A 23,675-nucleotide genomic window follows, 5' to 3' on the forward strand; every position below is an offset into this window, starting at 1 on the left:
TTTTGTTTTGACGGTGTACGTTCATCGTAGTGTCATACGAAACGTCACCGATATGGATGATTAGTGGAGTAGCTACCCTATGATTTCATTTTGATACTTTGTACATATTTGTTTTGACTCTTAGTGCATTATTTTATGAAATTTGCATCATGACATTTGGTATTGTGGATCTATACATATTCGCACTTTGTTTTACAACTAAGTTATTTTGAAAATAGGTTCGTTTTGAAATTAAATTTTGCATGTCATACTATACTCCGTTATTCGTTATATCCGTTCACTTGGCTTTGGCTCAGTCGTATTCTTTGTTTTCCTTCTTATACGACAGGTAATCAAGGGGGCGTCGGGAACGAGGGAAGAGTGTAGAGTGGAGTGAACTTAGCACCTTGCCTTAGAGATTTCCTTCAAGATTTAGTAGCTTATTTTGGTTTAGTAGTACTTTTGAATAAGTTTGTCAACTTTGGTTTGAACTATGGTTTGAATTCGAATAAAAATAACGCTCATTTACCTTTTAACTTACCTTTATTTATATGTATCGGCATTCGTAAGATTAGGGTCTTTACAGATGGTATCAGAGCTTAGGTTCCCTCCTGTAGAAACTTTAGTCCTAAGTTATGGCCTGTGAGATTTGGGAAGACTTTTGGGTTAGGATTTTCCTTCCGCTATATTATGCTAATTCCACTTTGAATATTCTCTTTTATTCTTCGTACTAATCGTAACCGTTATATCCTCATCTCATTCTTAGATGGCATCGAAAAGAAAAGGAATGTCTGAGGAAGAAGTAGAAAACAAGATTAGCCAAACTATCACGAATTTGATACCCAACATTGTAGCTCAAGCTATTGACGCGATGCGTAAGAAAGGTGGCCAGACATTTAAGCATGAAGAAGAGGATGAATATAAGGAAGATAAAACTGTAATGGGAGATGCTATTCATGTTTGGCTAGGAAGGTTTCAAAAACAATGTCCTTTGTCATTCAACACTGCTAGTACTCCTGTTGAAGCTGAGAATTGGATCACTCACATTGAGAAGATTTACCGAGTGCTTGGTTGTGAAGAGAGATTTTGGGTTCCATTGGCTGTTTATAAACTAGAGGGGGATGCTCAGCGTTGGTGGATAGCTTTGAGACAAGCGAAAGGGGGTATCGAATTTGAGGATTCATTAGATTGGGTTGATTTCATGGAGTTGTTTTTCCGTCAGTACTTTTCTGAGGCGGAGAAAGAGGCTGTGATTCGGGAGTATGCGAATATTAAGCAAGGGAATGATGAGTCTATTAATGATTTCACTAAGAGGTTTTTGAGGCTTGTGGGTTTGATTGGGGCTGCTGTCGGGTCTGCTGAGGACCAAGCCCGTAAGTACAAATGGGCTGTTCATGGGCGTTACCGCTCTAAAATGATTAATCTGAAATGTTTTGATGTCGCTGAGGCAGCCGATTATGCTCAGAATTTGGAGATGGAGCGAGCCGAGTATTTGGCTACTAAAAATGATGATGGTAAGAACAAGAGGGTTAAGATTGCACAACCACTACGATCTGTGCCTGCACCGACTACCAAACAGGGTCAACAATCTGGGAACCAAGGGTATCGTAGTAATAATTAGAATAATAGAGGAAATCAGCAGAGGATTGACAACGGGCCCAATAATAATAACCGTGGTCAATTACAAGTGTACCGTCCCCAAGGGCAGCAAAGGGGTAATGGAAGTGGTGGTGTTAATGCCAATGCACCGTGTGAGACTTGTGGAAAGAATCATCCGGGGAGAGTTTGTTATCGTAGTGCGAGTTCATGTTTTGCTTGTGGAGAGGTTGGTCACTTAGCTAAGGATTGCAAGAATCATAAACCTGGGTTTGTTCCGAGGGTTCCTCCGCCAGCTCCTGGTGGACGTGTCTTTGCCATGACTGCTGCTCAGGCTGCTGACGCTACAGGTATATTTCTATCCCTTTTCATTTTAAAAATATTTCCTTTGAGTTATTTGTTCCCCCTCTTCGTTCTGTTTGATTCTGGCTCTACACACTCGATTGTGTCTGTTAAGAGCTCGAAATATTTGAAAGTGTCTCCAACTTGGTTGTCTACTCCATTTATGATCTCTACCCCAATGGGTAGTGTTGAAACTATAGATCGCGTGTATCAAAACTGCCGTTTGGAATTCAATGATTGCATGTTTCCTGCAAATTTCTTTCCTATGACCATGCATGACTTTGACATTATTCTTGGCATGGATTGGTTATCTCACCATCACGCGACTATCGATTGTTATTCTAAGAGGATTTTGTTTGGAAATCATTCTATACCCGATTGTGTCTTTAATGGTGATCTTCCTGTGAAATCTATTAAGGTTATCTCAGCGCTTAAGGCACAAAAGCTCATTTCACATGGTTGTGTTGGTTATTTAGCTTCGATTCAGAATTTGTCTATCGAGAGTCTTTCGCTTGAAAATATCGATGTTGTTCGAGAGTTTCCCGATGTATTTCCTGACGAATTACAGGGTTTGCCTCCAGTTCGTGAAGTTGAATTTTCGATTGATTTGATTTCGGGTTCCCAACCGATATCAAAAGCTCCTTATCGTATGGCACCACTCGATTTGCAAGAACTCAAGGAGCAATTGCAAGAGTTGATAGATTGTGGTTTTATTCGGCCAAGTGTGTCACCTTGGGGTGCGCCGGTTTTATTTGTTACGAAGAAGGATGGTAGCATGAGACTTTGCATTGATTATCGCGAGTTAAATCGTATTACTATTCGAAACCGTTATCCGCTTCCACGTATTGATGATTTGTTTGATCAACTTCAAGGTTCAAAGTATTTTTCTAATATCGATCTTAGGTCTGGGTATCATCAGCTCCGTGTTAAAGAAGAAGATATCCCTAAGACTGCTTTCCGCACTCGTTATGGGCACTATGAGTTTTTAGTGATGCCGTTTGGATTAACTAATGCTCCTGCGGTTTTCATGGATCTAATGAACCGTGTGTTCCATGAGTATTTGGATAAGTTTGTGATTGTATTCATTGATGATATCTTGGTATTCTCAAAGAGTAAAGAAGAGCATGAGAATCATCTTCGTGTTGTACTTGAAACCCTTCGAAGTAAGAAATTGTATGCGAAATTCTATAAATGTGAATTCTGGTTGCAACGGGTTGCCTTCTTGGGTCATGTTGTATCGGCTGAGGGTATAATGATGGATCCAGCAAAAATTGAGGCCATTACAAATTGGTCAAGACCTACTTCTGTTGTTGAGGTTCGAAGTTTTCTTGGTTTAGCTGGTTATTATCGAAGATTTGTTGAAGGTTTTTCCACGATTGCTTTGCCGCTTACCATGTTGTTGAGGAAAGGGGAAAATTTTGTGTGGACCGAGGAACGACAAAAGAGTTTCGATGAGTTAAAGAAATGACTTGTATCCGCTCCTATTCTTGCGTTGCCGTCAGGAAGTGGGGGTTTTCAAATCTATAGTGACGCTTCAAAGCATGGTTTGGGCTGTGTTTTGATGCAACACTGTAAGGTAATTGCTTATGCCTCGAGGCAGTTGAAACCCTATGAGGTTAATTACCCTACTCATGATTTGGAGTTAGCTGCTGTGATTTTTGCGTTGAAAATATGGAGTCATTATCTTTATGGAGAAACTTGTGAAATTTTCACCGATCACAAGAGTCTCAAATACATATTCACGCAAAAAAAAAAGATAAATATGAGACAACGAAGGTGGCTTGAGTTATTGAAGGATTATGATGCAAACATTCAATACCATCCGGGTAAAGCGAATGTGGTAGCCGACGCTTTGAGTAGAAAGACATTTGGTAGTATCTCATGTTTGGTTACTCACATTCGAGAATTCGAAAGACTTGATATGGGATTGAGTAAAAGAGGAGCATCGGGGTTGTTGGCAAATTTAAAACTCGAGTCCGATTTAATTTCAAGAATAAAGGAGGCTCAATTGGATGATGGGGATTTGTGGACAGTGTTTCAAAATTTGGAGGAGGGTAAAGTGAAAGAGTTCAGAGAAGATGATGATAGGGTTATTTGGTGTGGGAGTCGATTGTGTGTTCCTAATGATGATGTTATTCCTGAGGCTCTATTGTCTGAGGCTCACAACTCACCTTTTTCTGTACATCCTGGTTCGACCAAAATATATTAGGATTTAAAGCAGCACTTTTGGTAGAGTGGCATGAAGAAAGATGTTGCCAGATATGTTGGGAAGTGCCTTACTTGTCAACAAGTAAAGATCGAGCACCAACGTGCTAGTGGATTGTTGCAGCCGTTGGACATTCCTGTGTGGAAGTGGGATGATATCTCAATGGATTTTGTCTGTGGGTTACCAAAAACTAGTAAAAGGCATGATGCTATTTGGGTGGTGATTGATAGATTAACGAAATCGGCTCATTTCTTGCCTATCCGCATGGATTATTCCGTAAGTAAGCTATCCGAGCTTTTTCAGCAGGAAATTGTGAGATTACATGGAGTTCCTTTGTCCATCGTATCCGATCGTGATCCTCGGTTTACATCTAGATTTTGGAAGGGGTTACAAAAAGCTTGGGGTACGCGATTAAAGCTTAGTACTGCTTTTCATTCACAAACTGATGGACAGTCTGAGCGTACGATACAGATCTTGGAAGATATGCTTCGAGCGTGTGCCCTAGATTGGAAGGGAAATTGGGATGAGTATTTATGTTTGGTGGAATTCGCTTATAATAATAGTTGGCAGGCAAGTATCCGTATGGCGCCATTTGAGATGCTCTATGGTCGAAAGTGTATAGCGCCAGTTTGTTGGAATGAAGCGGGTGAAAATTGATTGAAGGACCTGAGTTGGTTAGAGTGACTAATGAAAAGGTCGCTATAGCTACGAATCGGCTGAAGGAAGCCCAATCGAGACAGAAAGTGTATGCCGATAAACACCGACATTCGTTAGAGTTTGTTGTGGGTGATAAGGTGTTTTTAAAGGTGTCACCTTGGAAGGGTATACGGCGTTTTGGTTTGAAAGGAAAGCACAGTCCTCGATATATTGGCCCGTTTGAGATATTGGATCGAGTTGGTGAAGTATCTTATCGTTTAGCATTACCGCCACAGTTATCTCATGTTCATAACGTATTTCACGTATCTCAGTTGCGGGGTTACAACTATCATCCATTGCACGTGGTGCAATATCCTTTTTCAGAAATTCGAGCTGATCTTTCTTATGTTGAGGAGCCCGAAGCGATTATAGAACGCGAGGAGAGGGTAACTCGTAAAAGCTCCACCCCTTTCGTTAAAGTTCAATGGAAGAATCATTCTGCTAGCGAGGCCACTTGGGAACTCGAGGAAACCATGCGGGCCGAGCACCCTCATTTGTTTGCTAATTGGTGCGTTTCAATTCTATAACTTCTTTCAATTTCGAGGACGAAATTTTTTTAAGTAGGTGGAGTTGTAATATCCTATAAAACTAAAATCACATAACACTCATAACTAGTGTTTAATCATTCATTACCTACAAATATAATAACTAATACTAAAATAAATAGAATATATAAGATTAATACATAAGAAGTTAAGTGGTATATAAGTTGGTTAATATTTTAATTAACTTAACATTCTAACTAGTTAAGAACGTCAAGTATGATTTATACAAAATTATTTTGTACCATGCTAGGAACAAACCAATATAAATACTAGTTAATCACCTTGACTAATATTCAAAACTAAATTCAATTCAATTCATCGGTTATGTGGAATTTGTTTGGGCCACATATATTAAAGGGATAAGGAAAAGTCTCATTAAGTAAGAAAAGTCTCATTAAGTTTATATATCCCATAAATGTCATTCGTTGGCACTCTCTGGACTAAATCTCATCTAGTTGATATTCTTATTACTCACTAAAAATTCATAATATTAAGAGAAGGTAAATAGGGACAGTAGAGAATTCAAAGGAGATTATGAGATATTTGTGGGTCTAATCTCGATCCTAACACGAACACGTTTTTGAGGTAACTACTAATCACTATCTTTGTTATTGATGTATAATTTGTTGATTGTTTTTTTTAACTTACTAGTTTAGATTTACTACATATCACATGAATTATTATAGGGATGAGATGTTAAGATTTTGAGTACAAAATTGACACCTTTTGTGAATATAAATATAAATCTTAAACAAATGGTAGTCATATATCTAGTAATGGAGTATCAAAATTTTAGCATGATTGAATTAAAATATACAAATTTAATGGTACTGACCACTATCAAATTGTAGTCAAATTTTATGTAGTATTATATGCTTTGTAAAATAATAATATGGGTACTTACAAAATTATAACTAATGGGCATTTACGTTTAGCCATGGAAGTCACGTACAGTAGGTTGAATAAAATTAAATGGCATATGTCACTAGTATAATTAATCTACTAAATAATAATTTGGAAAATAAATGTCATAGTAATATGGTAATATAAACTAAACCAGTAGTATAAAACTCATGAAACCATTTAGATAGAGATAAACTCATAAGAACCATATGATAACACTTTTTGAATAAATGATATTACTTACTCCCTACTTAAATGTATTTTGTGCTTATACGTGTGCATTCATTAGATTTGGCTCGGTGATCGCATTCTTTCGTGGTGTTTTATTGTTCTTGGAACTTCTTCATTCAACATAAGGTACGGATATTCTAGGTGGTTCTAGAATCGCTTCGGTAAATCTTTCCTCTCAAAACTTTGTTTCGAATTGTGTAAATATTATGGTATGACATGCTTGTTCAAAATGTGTGTTTATTTGTCTTTGAAATGTATTATAGTTTCCTCATGTATGATGTACTAACGATTTTGGATGTTTGTTGTTTGAGGAATCATAATACTTTTGGTATTTGGAAATTGTGTCAAAACCGTGTCTTAAAACCTCAATCAAAATAGTCCAGAATTCAGCCCAAAAGTCAGCTCAGAAACAGTCGCGAAAAGCCCTGAAAGTGTCGCTAAATAGCCTGAAAGTGTCGCGAAACACCCTGAAACTGTCGCGAATGTGCTGTCTGGAAACTGTCACGAATTCAGCTCCATAAACAGCCCCGTACAGCCCGAAAACAGCCCCGAAAATGTGGGAAACGTCCCGGTAAAGAACGTGTGTGTGTGTGTGACGAGTGGTACGGTGATTCGTATCGAGTGTCACTCATTCCACGTGGTTTTACATGTCCCGTTTAGTCCCGTTTAAGTTGTTAATATGTAAAGGGCTAAAGAATTATGTAGCATGACTCGTGACAAAAGGTTAGACCGATCGGTTGGGTTGACACGTGATTTTAAAATAATATGACATACAATATTATAAACATTTTAATTATTTGGTCAAGCGTAAAATATTTAAGTCATTTTATTAATTCTTTTTAAATATATATTTAGGGTCTTTTAATCACTTGAAAAGTGTTTGGAATTGCGTAGTTATAAGTTGGTAAAATGTTTTTTCATAAAATATGCCTAAGAGTAACCTATCCATGGAGGTCCCATGGGCCCGTTATTGTGACACCGGTAACGTGGCATCGACCGTAGCGGTGTATTTGTTATATCTACGGCGTCTCCTTTTGATTACCCGAATGTTGGTACGAGCTTTGTTATTATATATTTGTGATAGGAGGCGTATGGATCGATCCTAGGATTTTGTTTTGACGGTGTACGTTCATCGTAGTGTCATACGAAACGTCACCGATATGGATGATTAGTGGAGTAGCTATCCTATGATTTCATTTTGATACTTTGTACATATTTGTTTTGACTCTTAGTGCATTATTTTATGAAATTTGCATCATGACATTTGGTATTGTGGATCTATACATATTCGCACTTTGTTTTGCAACTAAGTTATTTTGAAAATAGGTTCGTTTTGAAATTAAATTTTGCATGTCATACTATACTCCGTTATTCGTTATATCCGTTCACTGGGCTTTGGCTCAGTCGTATTCTTTGTTTTCCTTCTTATACGACAGGTAATCAAGGGGGCGTCGGGAACGAGGGAAGAGTGTAGAGTGGAGTGAACTTAACACCTTGCCTTAGAGATTTCCTTCAAGATTTAGTAGCTTATTTTGGTTTAGTAGTACTTTTGAATAAGTTTGTCAACTTTGGTTTGAACTATGGTTTGAATTCGAATAAGAATAACGCTCATTTATCTTTTAAGTTACCTTTATTTATATGTATCGGCATTAGTAAGATTAGGGTCTTTACAGTATCGGTCTAAAGTGACGGTGTCACTTGGTGATGTGGCAGAGAAGAAACGCCGGAATTCGGCGTAACAGGCGGCCTTTGTTGGCGTTTCTTTGGCGTCAGTTGAAAAGAGACGGGAAAAAAAACATGTGTTTCTTGATTTTATATTTTTTTATTAACATAAAAATATTATTTTTATCTACTTTTAATACTTACCCAATTATATTTTTACAAATAATCACAATATTCCTAACCAACAACAAAAACTAACATCACCACTATTCCACCTAAAAAAGAAACATGTCCGGTAAAAATGCAAAAAAACAAGAAACACGAGCCAGAACCGTCACTCACCATTACAAATGGTGTAAAATTAAGTGTTACCGTATGTGTATACGTAAGAGAGAGAGAAGCATTCAATTATAGAGAGAGAATCAAATCGTAACAAACTTGAAACATCTAAATAAATAAAATAAAATTATTATACACACAATTAAACAAAATCATGAAATTCAAAATGAACAAGAAAATTTAAATTAAGATATAGGACGTTCGCCAGGATGATCAGCAGCTTGTAGAGATTTATTAATGAGTTTACGAGCATGATTGCTACGTATCTGAACCCTAACACTGTTCGTTTTATCCATTTTCACGTACACTTTCTTCGATTTCTTCCCCTTTAACGCCTTCACCTTCGATTTTATCGTTTGGATTAAATTCCCAAACTGATTCGTCATGATATCGATCTCCTCTTCAAAAAATTTAACCTACACATACATATATAAACATATATAAACATATACACGCATGTATCTATATCTATAACTGAAATTAAGAGCGAAGTAAAAGGAAGAAAAATGAGAAGCAAGCTCAGTAATTTGTGTAGCTATTTATGGAGTCGGTTGCGTACCTACCTGATTTCATTCACTATTTATTCAGTCAAGGAATAAATATAGAAAGTGGAGTATATTTTAGGTCCCTTCAGAATGGTGAAGTGTTTATATTTGGTACAGTACTTATTTTTGTTCAAACTTTAAAAACAAAGCATGAATTTGGTATTAGTTTAGACTTTAGAGTGTAGTGTCGAACTTTAAAAACGGTGCAAGAATTTGGTATTACTTTATAGTGCGGTGTCGACTATTGTGACGTTGATTATTGTTGGATTGGGTGACTAAAAATGTCTTCAATTTTTCAGCTGCTTCTCGAAAGAATATATTTTAATAATATATTTTAAAATATCCATAATATATTAGTTACAAATATTATTTTTTAAATCATATATTATATTAAATTAAATGATTCCTTATATATGCCTTTCAAAAAAAAAAAATGATTCCTTATATATCATATGTTGTAATATCGATAGTATAATCAATAAAAAAACTTTTTTTCTGTTTCGTCTCTTATATCATACACCAATTTGAAATCAGAGTCCCTCAATTTTTTTGGTATTTAGAATCTTTTGATGTTCAAAAAGTGAAATCGAAGTCCTTCTATCTAATTATTCTGTTAAATAAGTTCGTTAAGTCTTGAGTACTCTTTTTCTTCATCTTTTTCATCTCTTATTCTTGTTCATCTTCACCATCTTCCTCATTTTCTTCATCTTCATGTATCTCAAAAAATCATCACAAATATTAGAAGCTAAGTGTTTTACCAATAAATTATGAAACAAAGTTTTAAAATGTTTTTAAACAATTGGTTCCAGATCTTGCTTTTGAGGACGAACAAGGGGCAAAAAAAGATGAACCACCATCATCTCAACTAACCATATATCTCATCATTTTCACACTCTCCAATTTTTCATTTATTTCTTAAAAATGTCTCCAAAATATAATCTTTTTGTTGTCTTCATGCTACTGACTATTTTCGCGTCTTGAAACAACCTCAAACCAACATTCAAATTCGACCATATGTTTTTTTAAAACAGATGCGACGCGTTTGACACATGTTGCCCAATTTCACTTTCAAACACATTTTGGACCCATTTCAAAATTAACTCAATACCAATACTAAACATGAAACATGTTTAAAAGTATACAACCAATTCACACATTATTCCTTAATACAATAAATGGGTGAATAACCACAAAGAAACTATTTTTTGCAGCACACAGGAGACGAACCTTTGATCCTCCTTATAAAAAATTAAGTCACTACCAATGCATCAATACCTTCCAGTTCAATGACTTTATCTTAGAGACATTTCATTTTCATATAGTGAGATTCAAAATTGTCTCATTTATTAATTTTGAAAATTAAAATTATTATCTTTTAAGTCAAAGATAAAAAAAAAAAGTCATACAAATAGGAACTACGTGATTAAAAGAGGTCAACTATCAATATCATGACAGAGTTAAAGTACTAGGGATGACACCCGCGGGTCGTGGGCGCGGATTCACTACATCCATCACCCGCACCCGCGGATTTTTTGATGATCCATTAATCCGCGAATCTTGGTTGACGGATTTATTTTTAGATTCATGCCCGTACACGCGGATATTCGCGGGTCGCAATTTTACTTGCGGATCTTATTCATGAAGTATATATGTAAATTAAAGTATTCAAAAATTAAAAATAAATAGCATAACATAATTCAATATGTAATATGAAAAACATCATCAAATCATATATCATATTTATGATATAATACAATGAGAAAACATATATTAATTATACTTTTTTTTACTAATACATGTGAAGTTACAATGTTTGAAAAATAACAATAAAAAAATTTTAGTTACTAAAAGTATTCATACAGTAGGTTGATGAATTACTAAAGTGATAGATAAAAACTAGATTTATTAAAATAGTCTAATAAACAAAACAAATAGCAAATGCTTTGATTATAATACATAGATGCTCTATTTACTAAAAAGTTTGATACCAAAATGATATGAGGAATGTAGAAACTTATACGGAGTAAATTATTACATATTGGCCATTTATTCAAGGTGACGATTTTCACTCATTTAGAACGGGTATATCCGTCGATTATTCAAACGGGTATTACGAATTTCCGGATCGAATTTTACCCGCAACGGATCTATTACATTCATCACACAAGATTACATTCATCACCCACCCGCGGGTAAAGAATTTAGATTTTATCCGCCCATCACGAGTGCGGGTATCCGCGGATCTCGAATTTTTTAGATCCATTGCCATCCAGCCCCAGAAAATTGAATTTTAGTATATACATATATGTAAAAAATATTTTAAACCAGCAATGTTAGAGTTAATGACGGGAATCCATACTACGTGGAGGACCCACCACTTTTTCATCCTACAACACCTGTCCAGGAGAAACCTGTTCAACTTAAATCGGGCCACGTTTTTCGAGAAAAGTAAAACCGCTGGGTGAGAATTAAACATGAGTCACGTTCTTCGATTCACTCCTTGCTCAGTTAAAAGCTCGATGGTTGTACATATATGTAATTATAATTTAATTAAATATGAAATTGCTCAATAGCCTATATATGCAGAAATTTCCTTGCTCCGATTAAGTGTCAAAAGAGGGTAGGACGTCACCCTTTTACTTAATCAGTTAAAATTGTTTAAGACGGATCCTTTTGTAGCACAGACTATAAGTTAGATTAGATCCAAGTCCAATATATATTGTGCGCTTAAGTTCCACTAGACTTTCATATAGAGTATATAAATATCCTATTAATAATTCATTAATTCTAACAGGTTTATCATTAATCAACACGGTATCTGAATCTCATGGGTTCGTCCACCAATGGATTTTGTCAAGCAGATGTATCAGTTTGTATCTCAATCAGATCTTGAACCTTTTATAGTTAATTTCTGTTTCTTACCAAGAAAAAAAAAAAGCCAAGGCATTCAATATTGGTTCTAAGACGTGTAGAAGACATTTATATTTGTACTAAGACGTGTAGAAGACATTAATGGCCTTAAAAATTGTCATTTTTCAAGTGATTACATTTACTTATACACAATCTCACACACCAAAATTTATATACAACCTGAACTACAATCACAAATTTCCTCTGAAGTATGGCCCGCTTAAAAACGAGCTAGAGAAAGTTCCTCCGCCATTCGGGAAAAGCGTAAGCAAGCATATGAGACCAAGGACAAACCCCCATGTGTACCTATTATCGCCTAAAGGGGTAATTTCGTCTTTTGCAGGCATCTCTTCTCCGCCTCTAAAAAATGTTGCGAAGAGCCCCCAAGCCAGACATAAAATACTACCACTGAAACCGCCAATGACTAATAGAAATGAAGTGGCTAAAGATAACAATGCAGCAGTGCTCCTACCAAACATGGCTTGAGCTATTCGACCTCCTTCGAGCCTTCCACATGGTAACAAGTTTAATGACGTCACCACCATTCCTGTCTCCCGTAAGTAACGTTAACTACTTAGTAAATGACTAAAATGCCCTTCAATGGAGTAACTAATTTGTAATGTCAATCACACACTACAAAAAAAATAGTGTCCATCTTTTAGTGACGACTTATTATTTAGTCACAAATTATGTTTTTTTATTTATGTTTTTGAAGAACCACTAATAATACTATTATTTCTATTATATTGACCGATTTTAATATTTTGGTTTCTAATAGTGTTTTGTGACGGATTGACAAGAAGTGACCAACCTATTTTGATCACTAACTTGACTTGGTAACTGATTTTGGTGTTGTTCGTGACGAAATAGCCTTGTCACTAAAGCTGTTGTTTCTTGTAGTGACAGCTCAATATCAATGATTTTTTGTAACAAAAATAACGAGCACCAAGGAAATTTTTGTTGGAAAATTTAGGATAAATAGGACTCACCTAAAAGGCCTGCGAAGGCAAGAGGATCAACGGGTACCCCAACACCTTCGACAGCATAAGGTAAAACGTTTCCTAGATCGTCAGTGTAAGGCCCGATAACGTATTGGATGAAAGAAAGCAACGGGTTATTGTAAAAGAACTGTGGTCTTATGTACCTGCACATGAACAATCCATAATGAATGATCTTAAAAGTTGTTTTTTTGACCCACCCATTTTGACATCCCTACTCCCTAGAATCCTAGACGAAAACGACGACTTACAGAGCATTATCGCCTCCATTGAAGCTACCATCAGCAACAAAAGCAGCTACTGCAAGTGCGAGAGATGTCAAATAAGCACTTGCTGTGCGTGCTACTGAAATATCGAACAAAGCCTTTTTGTTAGGAAGAAGAGACTCGTAGTTATTGATAACTCCTAAGCATCCAGTCCACGTAGATGGCACCAGAAATGACGGACCGAGTTTCACACCGTAACGTGCTGCTGTTACCCTTGTAGCTATCTGCAGGACATATTGACTTAATATTCGTATTATATATAACATGTTACTTAAAATAACATAAATGAACAAAACAATAACAGTATAATTATAATGTAAGGTGTTTGTTAAAACAAATCGAGAGGCAAAATGTATTTATTATGAATATGAATTTTGTATGTCTTTAACCCGTTTGACCCATTTTACCCATTTCAGATGGAACACAACCCAAATCAACCTATTTTTATCTTTTAAGTAAATGAATTGAAATTGTCACTTTTAACAAAATCAATCAGATTTCTAAAATTCTACGCAAAAGGGAATACGGTACCTCCGAAACACCTAAAATCGTTAGAAAACCAGTAAACAATGGCACAACATCTGCAAGGTAGTCATTAAACGTTGCGTCGGGCCTGAGAAAGAAGCCACTCATCAAAGCAACCGTCCCAAAAGTGGTCACAGCTAATGCAACTGCAGCAATATAGCCTGATGGTGTGCTTAATTTGGATAACTCGAATTGAAGATCAATCTCAGATTTCGGTTGCACCACACAAACCTATAACATTTGACAACAAGGATCAACTGATACATTTCATAAAACATACAACTCTTTTAAGGATATATGATATAGCATTTTACATTACCTGTTTTGTAACATCATTAGTTTTTTCTTCCATGAACCACAAAACAACTTCCCTTCCTGCTGCTTCGGATAATTTTTGTTCTAAAACTGGGATTACTTCTTCAATGGGCCTCCTCAAATTTCCTATAAATATCCCTCCGTCCCCAAATCTCCTAACATCCGTCGCAAAAAACGTTGTAAACCCAAAGCAGCTTTTCAACTGCCATCCAAAATTAACAAAATGTTACTTATCTTGCACAATTGAGCCCACGTTTGACTTTTGAAGTCAAACATGGTACTTTACTCAAATCAAAACTTACACATGTTCCTTAGCTATTATAACTAAACCAAATTTTTCTTTAATGTTTGTTTGTATTTGTATTAGTAAGGGTACTTTTTGGTGTTTTTGTTTTTAGGTATTTGGTTCATGTTAAATAAATAAATAAAACCCCTTTAAATAACATATTATTAATCAACTGTACAGAAATGAAACCCTAACTAACCTGGATAGGCACTAAATTATCTGCTAAATCTAATCCAATTCAATCCATAATCTAATACACTTTACCCATTTAGTGTAACCAGTTTAGAGTTAATAGTCCAAATTGTAACTAAAAGATTTAAATTTACTACCTTTGATCACAATGTATCCCAATAATTAAAAGTAATTGAAACGTATTTTCAAGATTTATATCAAACATAAATAAAAGGTTTCACCTTGTTGAGATCAAGAGCTTTAAAACTCTCCTCTGCTTTCTCCAACCTCTGTTTCTCTCTAAACAAACTATCACGGATCACTCGATTTAACAACCCATTAATTAAATTACCACTATTTCTTTCTCTATCAAGTTCCTTTAGTTTCCTGTCAGTTCTTTTCTTTTCGAGTTTAATCGCAGCTTCAATCGAAGGATTTCCCATAAATTTCTTGAACTCTTCATCATTTTTCCAATCCAACTCTTGCTGTTCTTCATTCCCATCAATTTTGTTTCCATTTTCATCATTTAAATGTTCAAGATCATGTTCATGTTCAGCTGAATCTACTGTTGCATTTGAATGCTCTGTTTTTTTCTCTGCTTTTATATAAAAGTTTAATCTTTTTTTGCTGTGGAGAGTAAATGAATGATGGGGTTTGAGGACAGAACGTGTGGGTATGAATGGGGTTTTGTTCGAGTATGGAGAAATGGAGTTAAAGATAGTAGGAATTGATAAAGTGGTAGCCATTGTTGAAGGATTGCTTGAAATGGTTGAGGTGGGAAAAACAGGGGAATTATTTATAAGAAATGGTTTTTGGAGCTGATCACAGATTGGTCTAGAAAAATGGAGAAAGGTGACAGGTGTATGATTCTTGGCTATTTGCAAGTAATGACAAGGATATGAAATCCCACATCCGAGTTTGGGTTGTTAACATAAGTTTTAGCTGAACTTGAACATGATAATGAAAAATAAGTACCTTGTAATATAGGTTTATTACATAAAAGGTCCTTCAACTATGCATCTTTTGAACTGGTGATAGTACACTAGTACAGTAATTAGTGCTCGCAAGTTTTAACTTTTTTTATATACTACTACATATTAGACCACGGATGATGGTGACGTCTACGTGGAGTGAAAGAGGGGTACTTTTTGAATATGACGCTGACATGGCCATGACGGGGGAATGAAGGAGTTGTAATGGGGGGCTTTTGTAAGGACGTTTGTAGGTGATGTGTTAAAATATAATTGGAGGTTAGGTTAAAAAGTGGTGAAAAAGGTAGGAAAAGAATTTTAAAAAGAAAATCACAAACGCACATGAAAATGCCCGTACTATCTTGACAAACGCCCCAACACAAACGCCCCATTCCAGGCGTTTGTGGGGCGTTTCTATTGACACCTCATGGGCATTTAGGGGGTATGCATCCCCATTATCTATGGTCTTAACTAGTTGTGGAGCCCTCGCTTCGCGCCGGGGGCTCCGTTTTGAATGCGAGTTAAAAAAAAAGTTTTGATCTATTTTGTAAAAAAGAATTTTTTTCGACATAACATTGAAGGGTTGTTCCTTTTGTGAAAGTTGCTTCTTTTAGCGTTCGGGTTTTATTTAAAAAAAAAAGTTAGTAAAGTGGGGGTTCGATTTGTATTTTAATAAAAGTTAGTGGGTTAAGTTTGTGAAATTTGAAAAAACTTTACGTATAAAGTGGAGGTTCGATTTGTATTTTAATAAAAGTTAGGGGGTTAAGTTTGTGAAAATTGAATATTAGTAAAAAAAAAAATTAGTAAAGTGGGGGTTCGATTTGTATTTTAATAAAAGTTAGGGGGTTAAGCTTGTGAAATTTGGGGAAAAATATACGTATAAAGTGGGGGTTCGATTTGTATTTTAAAGAAAGTTAGGGGGTTAAGTTTGTGAAAATTGAATATTAAAAAAAAGTTAGTAAAGTGGGGGTTCGATTTGTATTTTAATAAAAGTTAGGGGGTTAAGTTTGTGAAAATTGAATATTAAAAAAAAAAGTTAGTAAAGTGGGGGTTAATAAAAGTTAGGTGGTTAATCTTGTAAAATTTAAAGAAAAATATACGTATAAGGGGGGGTTTAATTTGTATTTTAATGAAAGTTAAAGGATTAAGTTTGAGAAAAGGGAGAAATGAATAGTACTATTCATTTCAAGTTTACCTTTTAGTATAAGCTTGGGAAAAATATTTTGTAGCTTGGATGGTTAAGCCTCCTCAATTGTTATTACGGAGTAGTTTATTTGCAAAATACAACTCCATTATATACCTACATCTAAAAGATAAACTTTTACATTGCGCAATAATAGTTGTACACCGGTCACTATTCACGTGAACAGTACTAATCACGTGAACAGTACTATTCACGGTACTGTAGCAATTTTTTTATTTATTATTTAACAGTTTTTTCCCCAATTTTTTCTTTTTTGATTTCCTTTATATTTTTCTTCACCCGCAGCAAATATCTACTAGACAAAAAATATGAATAGCACCAATGGTTTCTTTATAATTAGCAGCAGCAAATATCTACTAGGCAAAAAATATGAATAGTACCGATTATTTCCTTTATATTTTTCTCTACCCGTTGTAACAATTTTTTTTTATTTTTTCTTTTTTGGTTTCCTTTATATTTTTCTCCACCCGCAGAGATGCACCTATATTATTAATTTAAAATAACATTTAAATCTTTGACGGGTTATACCTTTTAGTTCGACTCGAGTTACGCTTCAACAACATCATCGTTAAACTAAACGCAATAAAATACATTGAAAACCGAACCCCCGGCGCGAAGCGAGGGTAAACAACTAGTTAGAATAAACGGATAAAACTCAAATGATGCGTGTGGAATTAAGTGTTCGCCCTTTATCCTTTTATTGCTCAATAACTCTTGTGAAATGAGAAGCAGTAAGATATGTTTTCATTGAATTTGTATTAGTAAGGGTGTTTGAATATACGTTTTAAAAATTGATTATGTAACTAAATGTGTTACATATATTAACAGTGTTTGAATTTCATGATAAAGTTTAATAACTTTTTTTTTAACGGCAAAGAAAGTATGTATTATATATATCAAGACGAAATAATTACAATAATGTCACGCTTACAAAAACGGAACTACATCTAGGAAAACAAAACGACAAATATATAACCGAGATAGTAAGACTCCACAAGTGTGCAGGAAAACGCCGTAGTCCGTTCATTATCATTAAGGTCGAGATTGGACTTGAGAAGAATTAACTAAACAAGCTAGAGTGGGGACAGAGCACAGTGTTGGCAATTCAACGACAAAGCCCCCTGATCCACCTCAAATTCTCTCGACCAAAACGACTACTCCAGGAGTGGGGCAAAAAACCAGCGTGGAGAACAATTAATTAACCTATCCCGGATCTCCTAAACGATAAAGCTAGCGAATCATAACCTCGTGGATTTGCAAGCCAGACATCCCATTCAATATTGGTACCTTTGATCCTATTAGAGAACCATTCGAAGCATTTAAGTTGGATGTCTTTGAAGACCATTGCGCATGTCGGTTTTATCTTAGTGAAAGTGAAAGCATTCATACTTTTCCAAATCATGTATCCCGTAACCCATTCCGTAGCTTGCCACAACAGTTTTCCCAAGTCGGAGGTGAAGTTATATCCATTTCCAAGAAAAGATTCATTTATACCCAAGTCTGTAAAAGGGCCGAGCTTCCACCAATCATAGACACGATTCCAAATGTCAGAAGCGAACGTGCATAAGATGATGGAGTGCTCTACTGATTCCAAACCATTGTCACAAACCGGACAACGTACCGTACCCAAGTCCATACCTCTCTTGTCGAGTTCAACTTTTGTAGGTAACCTTTTGTGTCGAGTACGCCAAATAAACAACTCAACTTTGAGGGGGACCAGTTTGTTGCGGAGCGACTTTATGCTCACGGTTGCGATGTCAGGGCTGCTCCGGACCAGGATATCCGTAAGCTTGTGAACCGAAAACGACTCATCCTTACTCCAAGACCATGACCATTCTTCTTTACCTGAGCTACACGGGACAAAACTAGATAAAAGATTAGTAAAAGTGGTGAGGTCCCCGGCCAATCTCCCCGAGATATCGCGGGACCAACACCACGTGGCATGAAAGTTCCCGCCCTCCCATCTCGCCCGGTCAAGAATTGTGGCAAATTTATTTGTGTCAAGTCTATAAAGCCTATTAAATTTGTCTTTAAGAACCAATTCCCCAAGCCATAATTCATCCCAAAAATGTGTACTAGACCCATCTACGACTCTTTTTTTGAAAGAATTAGCGAAAGCGGAGTTTACATTAAAGATATTTTTACCCACCTTAAGGATACCCGCCCAAGTAGAAGAAGCTCGTGAGGAAGGGGGAGAAAAAGAAGTGCTAAGGCCCCCGTCCTCCCCGTAAATATTTTTAATAATAGACACCCAAAGTGAGTCGTTCTCATGTTTAAACCGCCACCACCATTTTGCAAGTAAGGCACGATTTTTAAACGCAAGAGGGGCAATATCTAACCCACTAAATTCACGAGGCTTAAGACAAGTATCCCATTTAACCCATGCCATTTTTGAGACCTCGGAAGATCCACCCCAAAAAAACCGACGTCTCAACCCCTCAAGTTTATCAATAACACAAGACGAGGATATGTAAAGCGAAAAGAAATAAAGAGGTAGACTAGATAATACCGATTTAATTAATGTAAGCCTACCACCATACGAGAGGGATCTAGCTTTCCAATCCGCCAGCCTCTTACCAAACTTGTCAAATACCGGATCCCATGACTTCGAGAGTTTCATCGACGATCCAAGTGGAAGCCCAAGGTAGGTAATAGGGAGTGTACCTGCTACGCACCCAAGCCAGGCCGCCATATTTTCCGTTTCTACTTTTGAGACCCTGAGTCCATAAACACAGCTCTTATGAAAATTGGTTTTTAGTCCCGATATCAATTCAAAGCACTTAAGAATTTTAGTAAGATTTTGCACATTACGCCTATCCCATTCACCAAAAAATATAGTGTCGTCCGCATATTGCAAATGCGTGACCCGTAAGTCCCTCCGCCTAATTGGGATCCCAGAAAATCGGCTATGAAGTGCAGCAGATTTAATTAGATGGTTCAAACCTTCGGCTACCATGATAAAAAGATAAGGGGAGAGGGGATCCCCTTGCCTCACGCCTTTCTGAAGAGAAAATTCTTTAGTTGGGGAACCGTTGACCAAAATCGAAATGGAAGCGGAAGAAAGACTTGCGAAGATCCATTGTCTCCATCGAAGACCGAATCCCATTAACTCCATGATTTCCATTAGAAAGTCCTAACTAATGCTATCAAAAGCCTTCTCAAAGTCAACTTTAAAAAAGAAGCCTTTTCTTTTGGTTACTTTGATATCATGAAGGACTTCATTCGCAATTAACACGCCATCAAGAATATAACGATTTTTAATATAAGCACTTCGTTCGAAATGGATAACCGAAGAAATAACCCTTTGTAGCCTTTTGGTCAAAACCTTAGATAGAACTTCATAAAGGCTCCCGATTAAACTGATAGGACGATAATCACCAAATCCCTGTGGGTCATTTTTTTTCGGGAGTAATGCAACAAAAGAGGAATTACAACCTTTAGAGATCTCACCAACCTCCCAAAAACGAGTGAATACCGCGAGAAGGTCTTCTTTGACAACGTCCCAATATTTTGAGAAAAATTTCATGTTAAAACCATCGGGTCCGGGGGCCTTTTCACCCCCACATTCTAATATAGCAACATGGATTTCAGAGAGTGTAAAAGGAGATTCAAGGTTCGACCCCTCCTCATCATTAAGTCGTTTGCTCAGGGGGCCACGAATTTTGAAGGTACGAGAATTATGTTCACTAAAACGATTTTTGAAGTATGTGAATGCCGCCATTTTGATGTCCTCTGGGTTCTCGATCCATAAGCCATTTGAATTTATACCCCTTATGTTGTTTTTGTTTTGCCTCCTTTTAATACACGAATGAAAAAATTTGCTATTTTCATCCCCTTCCGTAACCCATTTAATCCTTGCCTTTTGTTTCAATATATCGACTTTCTCCTTATCTTTTTTAAGCCACTTTTTTTTCGAATCTAACCAAGATGCAATTTCAACTTTCGAAAGGTCACGAGTACCGATGATGTTTTCCCAATCAGAGATTTCTTTATGAAGTGAGTCAATTTCGGCATTTAGACTATTATATTTAGGATTACATTTTTCCTTCAACACCCCTTTTACGTTCTTAAGTTTATCACGAAATACACAATCAGCCCTTGGATTACAAATGGTAACTTTCCATGCATCTTTTATCAAATCATCACATTTATCATCTTCGAACCAGTTGTTGAAAATCCTAATAGGTTTCGGCCCGAAGTCATTGTTCATATCCTTCAAAACGATGGGGCAATGGTCGGAGTAATCCCTATCGAGAGTACATGCAGAAATTTCATCCCATGATGCATAACACGCTTCCGAGACTAAGAACCTGTCAAGTTTACTATATTTCAAACCGTCGTCACTAATCCTAGTAAACTTCATTCCCCCCAATGGAATTTTAATGAGATTAGCCTTGTCAATGAAATCGTTGAACATCTTTGCTCTACTTTCGATAAATTCACAATTTTTTCTTTCCGCTCTTCGCCTTACTTCATTAAAATCGCCACAGAAAACCCAATCATCAATATTCACCTGCATAATATTGTCAAGACTATCCCAAAATTTATGTTTCAATTGATCATTATGTGGCCCATAAATGTTTAATATAATGGAGTCCGCCATTTTGCCCACCCATCGACCTCGTATACCCAAGAAAAATTCTCTTTTAACCGCCCCGGACAAACAAAATCTAGTAGGGTTCCAAATTAAAATTGACCCGCCTGATAACCCCACCGATGGTTTAAAGATACATTCAAAATTTTTATTACCCCATAACAACTCAATCATAAAATCAGTAATAATTTTTAAGTGTTTGGCAAATCGTATCGTATTCCATATTATTTGATAAAATAAAAGTAATTAATGTGCAATATATATGGAAAAAGAAAGTTAATTACCATGTTTTTTTTTGCTATAAGAGGTTCCATGCTTTTCATTTTTACATTTTGAATATCACAATTCGTAATTAAATGATTTTTATGCTTAATTTGTCAAACATGATTAATTCTTTATTTACAATATGAAATCGTAATAATTCGATAGTCAGATTTCAAAAGTAAAGGTAAATAACTTACTAGATGTATCTAATGCTTCAGATTTTACACTTAAATATTAGATGTAGAAACAAACTTTTGTTTGTAAAAAAGTTTTTAATGTAAATAGGGTTTATCACCAAAATGCACAAATATTTTTTACCCCATGCACCAGAGCCAAAAAAAAAAAAAAAAATTGACAAAATGCCTTCGCAAGGCGCAAGGTACCTTGCGGCCTTGCGTCCTTGCGTCCTTTTCTAAAAAAATTACGGTTAAATGACATCTTTTAACCTGGTACTCCACACTTTCAACCAACTTCGCAAACACGTAAAAAAAGACATACACAGGCGAGCTGCAAAAACGCAAGCACAAACGCAAATCATCTTCATCGCTTCGATTGCTATTACCAGATCCTCCTCCATCATCACCTCCACTACCACTGATAGTGCTCAAAATGAACATATATTTAGGCACAATATCCTTCCAATATGTAAAGCTTTTAGTTGCAATTTTTCTATTTTTATGTAATATTCGTTTAAATAAATAAGTGCGAAGACAAAAGAAGAAAACGACGATTTAAAGACACAAATGACCAAAAAGCTCATGTAACACCCTGTTTTTGTTTCTGATTTTGCAGTAGGTCGGGACGCCGTCCAGATAGGAGGGACACCGTCCAGCAACAAAAGGTGGGACGCCGTCCCGATAGGGGGGACGCCGTCCAGCAACAAAAGGTGGGACGCCGTCCAAAGTTTGGGACGCCGTCCAAACGGTCTGTCGAGCCAGCTGTTTTAATTATTTTTAAAAAGGGGTAAAATGGTAAAATCACTTAGATGCCGGTTTAGAGCCTTCAAGGCTGGTTCCTTGGTCATTTGTAGATCATATTTCATCTTCACAAACACTCCCAACATTATTTAGAGAGAGAGGAGAAGTTCTAGAGAGAGAGAGAGGTGGATTTGGAGAAGAAGGAGTCGGATTCTCGCAAAAGCTCGGGTTCTAAAGTTGTTCATCTCGCTCCTAGCTACGTTGTGGTGGTATTGGTAAGCTCAAACTCCGAATTTCATTTGTTAGATTTGATGTTCAAGTTAGGGTTTTGAGCTAGATTGTTGTGAAACCCTTTTAGATGATGAAGTAGGTTCACGGTGACTTGTTAATCTTGTCACTTGGCGGGTTTTGGGTTGGTTGACGTTTTAGCCTTGATTAGGGTTTGATCTTGAGTTTAATCACTAGGTTTAGTGATTATGGAATGTGTTGAAACTCTTTTGGGTGAGTTTGGCTAACTAATTTTGAAATGGGTCAAAATTAGGGTTTTGGTGTCAAAATGGGTATGACCCGTGTTTAACACTTGTGTTCGGGTTTAATTGGTGTGTTAGGACCATTTTCACTCGTGTTAGTGATTATTGGTTAGTTATGGCGCGGTTTGTGCTTGAAAGTGCATTTGGGTCGAAATTGCACTAAGGGTCAATTGGGTTGGTTTGTAAGTCAACCCTAATTGTGTTGTTTGTATTGTGATAATGGAATAGGTACGTTCCATTGACGAGTTGCGGATTATTTGAAAGCATTCATCAAGGCGACAAGGTGAGTGTTAATATCCTATATGCATATGTATGTGTAGGATGAGTGCGGGTCGGGTGAAGTGATTCTCGGCTATAGAGCTCACTTCACATATAGGTGGATTGATGGACTTGTGTATGAGTCCAATTGGCACGGTTGTGCGTTTTGGTTGACCACCTTTGACGTGGTACACGTTTTGAGTATACGTAATCACACGTGGTTGTGATGTGGATGTTATAACCTCAATGGCGAAGGGTTGATATTGTTGTGATGTGGATAACCCCGATGTGGTGGATTTTATAATCCCGTGACCGTGGGTTTTGGTATTTGGGAAGTGAATCTCGGGTAGTGCGGATTCATGATGACTCGGGTTGTTCGGTCATCCTTTTTATGAGGTGATGGATTTCGGGTTGTGCGAATT

General features: G+C 36.4%; 2 protein-coding genes and 1 long non-coding RNA gene across 4 annotated transcripts; 2 read left to right on the top strand and 1 right to left on the bottom strand.

Moving 5' to 3' along the window:
• The first annotated feature begins 745 nt into the window (after positions 1 to 745).
• LOC139901588 (uncharacterized) lies at positions 746 to 3,385 on the top strand. The gene is made up of 4 exons (XM_071884282.1): positions 746 to 1,534; positions 1,622 to 2,662; positions 3,029 to 3,164; positions 3,282 to 3,385. The coding sequence occupies exons 1-4, from the start codon at positions 746 to 748 to the stop codon at positions 3,383 to 3,385; spliced, it is 2,070 nt and encodes a 689-aa protein (XP_071740383.1).
• A 2,424-nt stretch (positions 3,386 to 5,809) lies between these two features.
• Positions 5,810 to 8,139, top strand: LOC139898006 (uncharacterized). Its single transcript, XR_011776856.1, has 3 exons — positions 5,810 to 5,949; positions 6,557 to 6,624; positions 7,935 to 8,139. It is a non-coding gene; the product is annotated as an uncharacterized lncRNA (long non-coding RNA).
• A 3,758-nt stretch (positions 8,140 to 11,897) lies between these two features.
• Positions 11,898 to 15,270, bottom strand: LOC139898008 (probable zinc metallopeptidase EGY3, chloroplastic). 2 transcript variants are annotated; one of them, XM_071880715.1, is made up of 6 exons: positions 14,758 to 15,270; positions 14,063 to 14,260; positions 13,750 to 13,974; positions 13,204 to 13,442; positions 12,944 to 13,098; positions 11,898 to 12,501 (listed from the first exon to the last, which is right to left on the bottom strand). In XM_071880715.1, the coding sequence occupies exons 1-6, from the start codon at positions 15,259 to 15,261 to the stop codon at positions 12,146 to 12,148; spliced, it is 1,677 nt and encodes a 558-aa protein (XP_071736816.1). In that variant the 5' UTR covers positions 15,262 to 15,270; the 3' UTR covers positions 11,898 to 12,145. The 2 variants fall into 2 exon arrangements, with proteins under 2 accessions (XP_071736816.1, XP_071736817.1); XM_071880716.1 differs by having other exon boundaries at positions 12,272 to 12,505.
• Positions 15,271 to 23,675: the final 8,405 nt, after the last annotated feature.

Source organism: Rutidosis leptorrhynchoides, chromosome 3, assembly GCF_046630445.1.
Source record: "Rutidosis leptorrhynchoides isolate AG116_Rl617_1_P2 chromosome 3, CSIRO_AGI_Rlap_v1, whole genome shotgun sequence".
Lineage (NCBI taxonomy): Eukaryota > Viridiplantae > Streptophyta > Magnoliopsida > Asterales > Asteraceae > Rutidosis > Rutidosis leptorrhynchoides.

Bases quoted from the DNA above. Each gene is read 5' to 3' on its own strand.
- LOC139901588 (XM_071884282.1), top strand. From the start codon at position 746: ATGGCATCGAAAAGAAAAGGAATGTCTGAGGAAGAAGTAGAAAACAAG. The intron at 1,535-1,621 runs GTGCCTGCACCG...GGAAATCAGCAG, and splicing joins TTGCACAACCACTACGATCT to AGGATTGACAACGGGCCCAA. The intron at 2,663-3,028 runs GTTTTATTTGTT...GTATTCTCAAAG, and splicing joins TGTCACCTTGGGGTGCGCCG to AGTAAAGAAGAGCATGAGAA.
- LOC139898008 (XM_071880715.1), bottom strand. From the start codon at position 15,261: ATGGCTACCACTTTATCAATTCCTACTATCTTTAACTCCATTTCTCCA. The intron at 14,261-14,757 runs GTGAAACCTTTT...TTTGGATGGCAG, and splicing joins AAGCTCTTGATCTCAACAAG to TTGAAAAGCTGCTTTGGGTT. The intron at 13,443-13,749 runs GTACCGTATTCC...TATGTCCTGCAG, and splicing joins CGATTTTAGGTGTTTCGGAG to ATAGCTACAAGGGTAACAGC.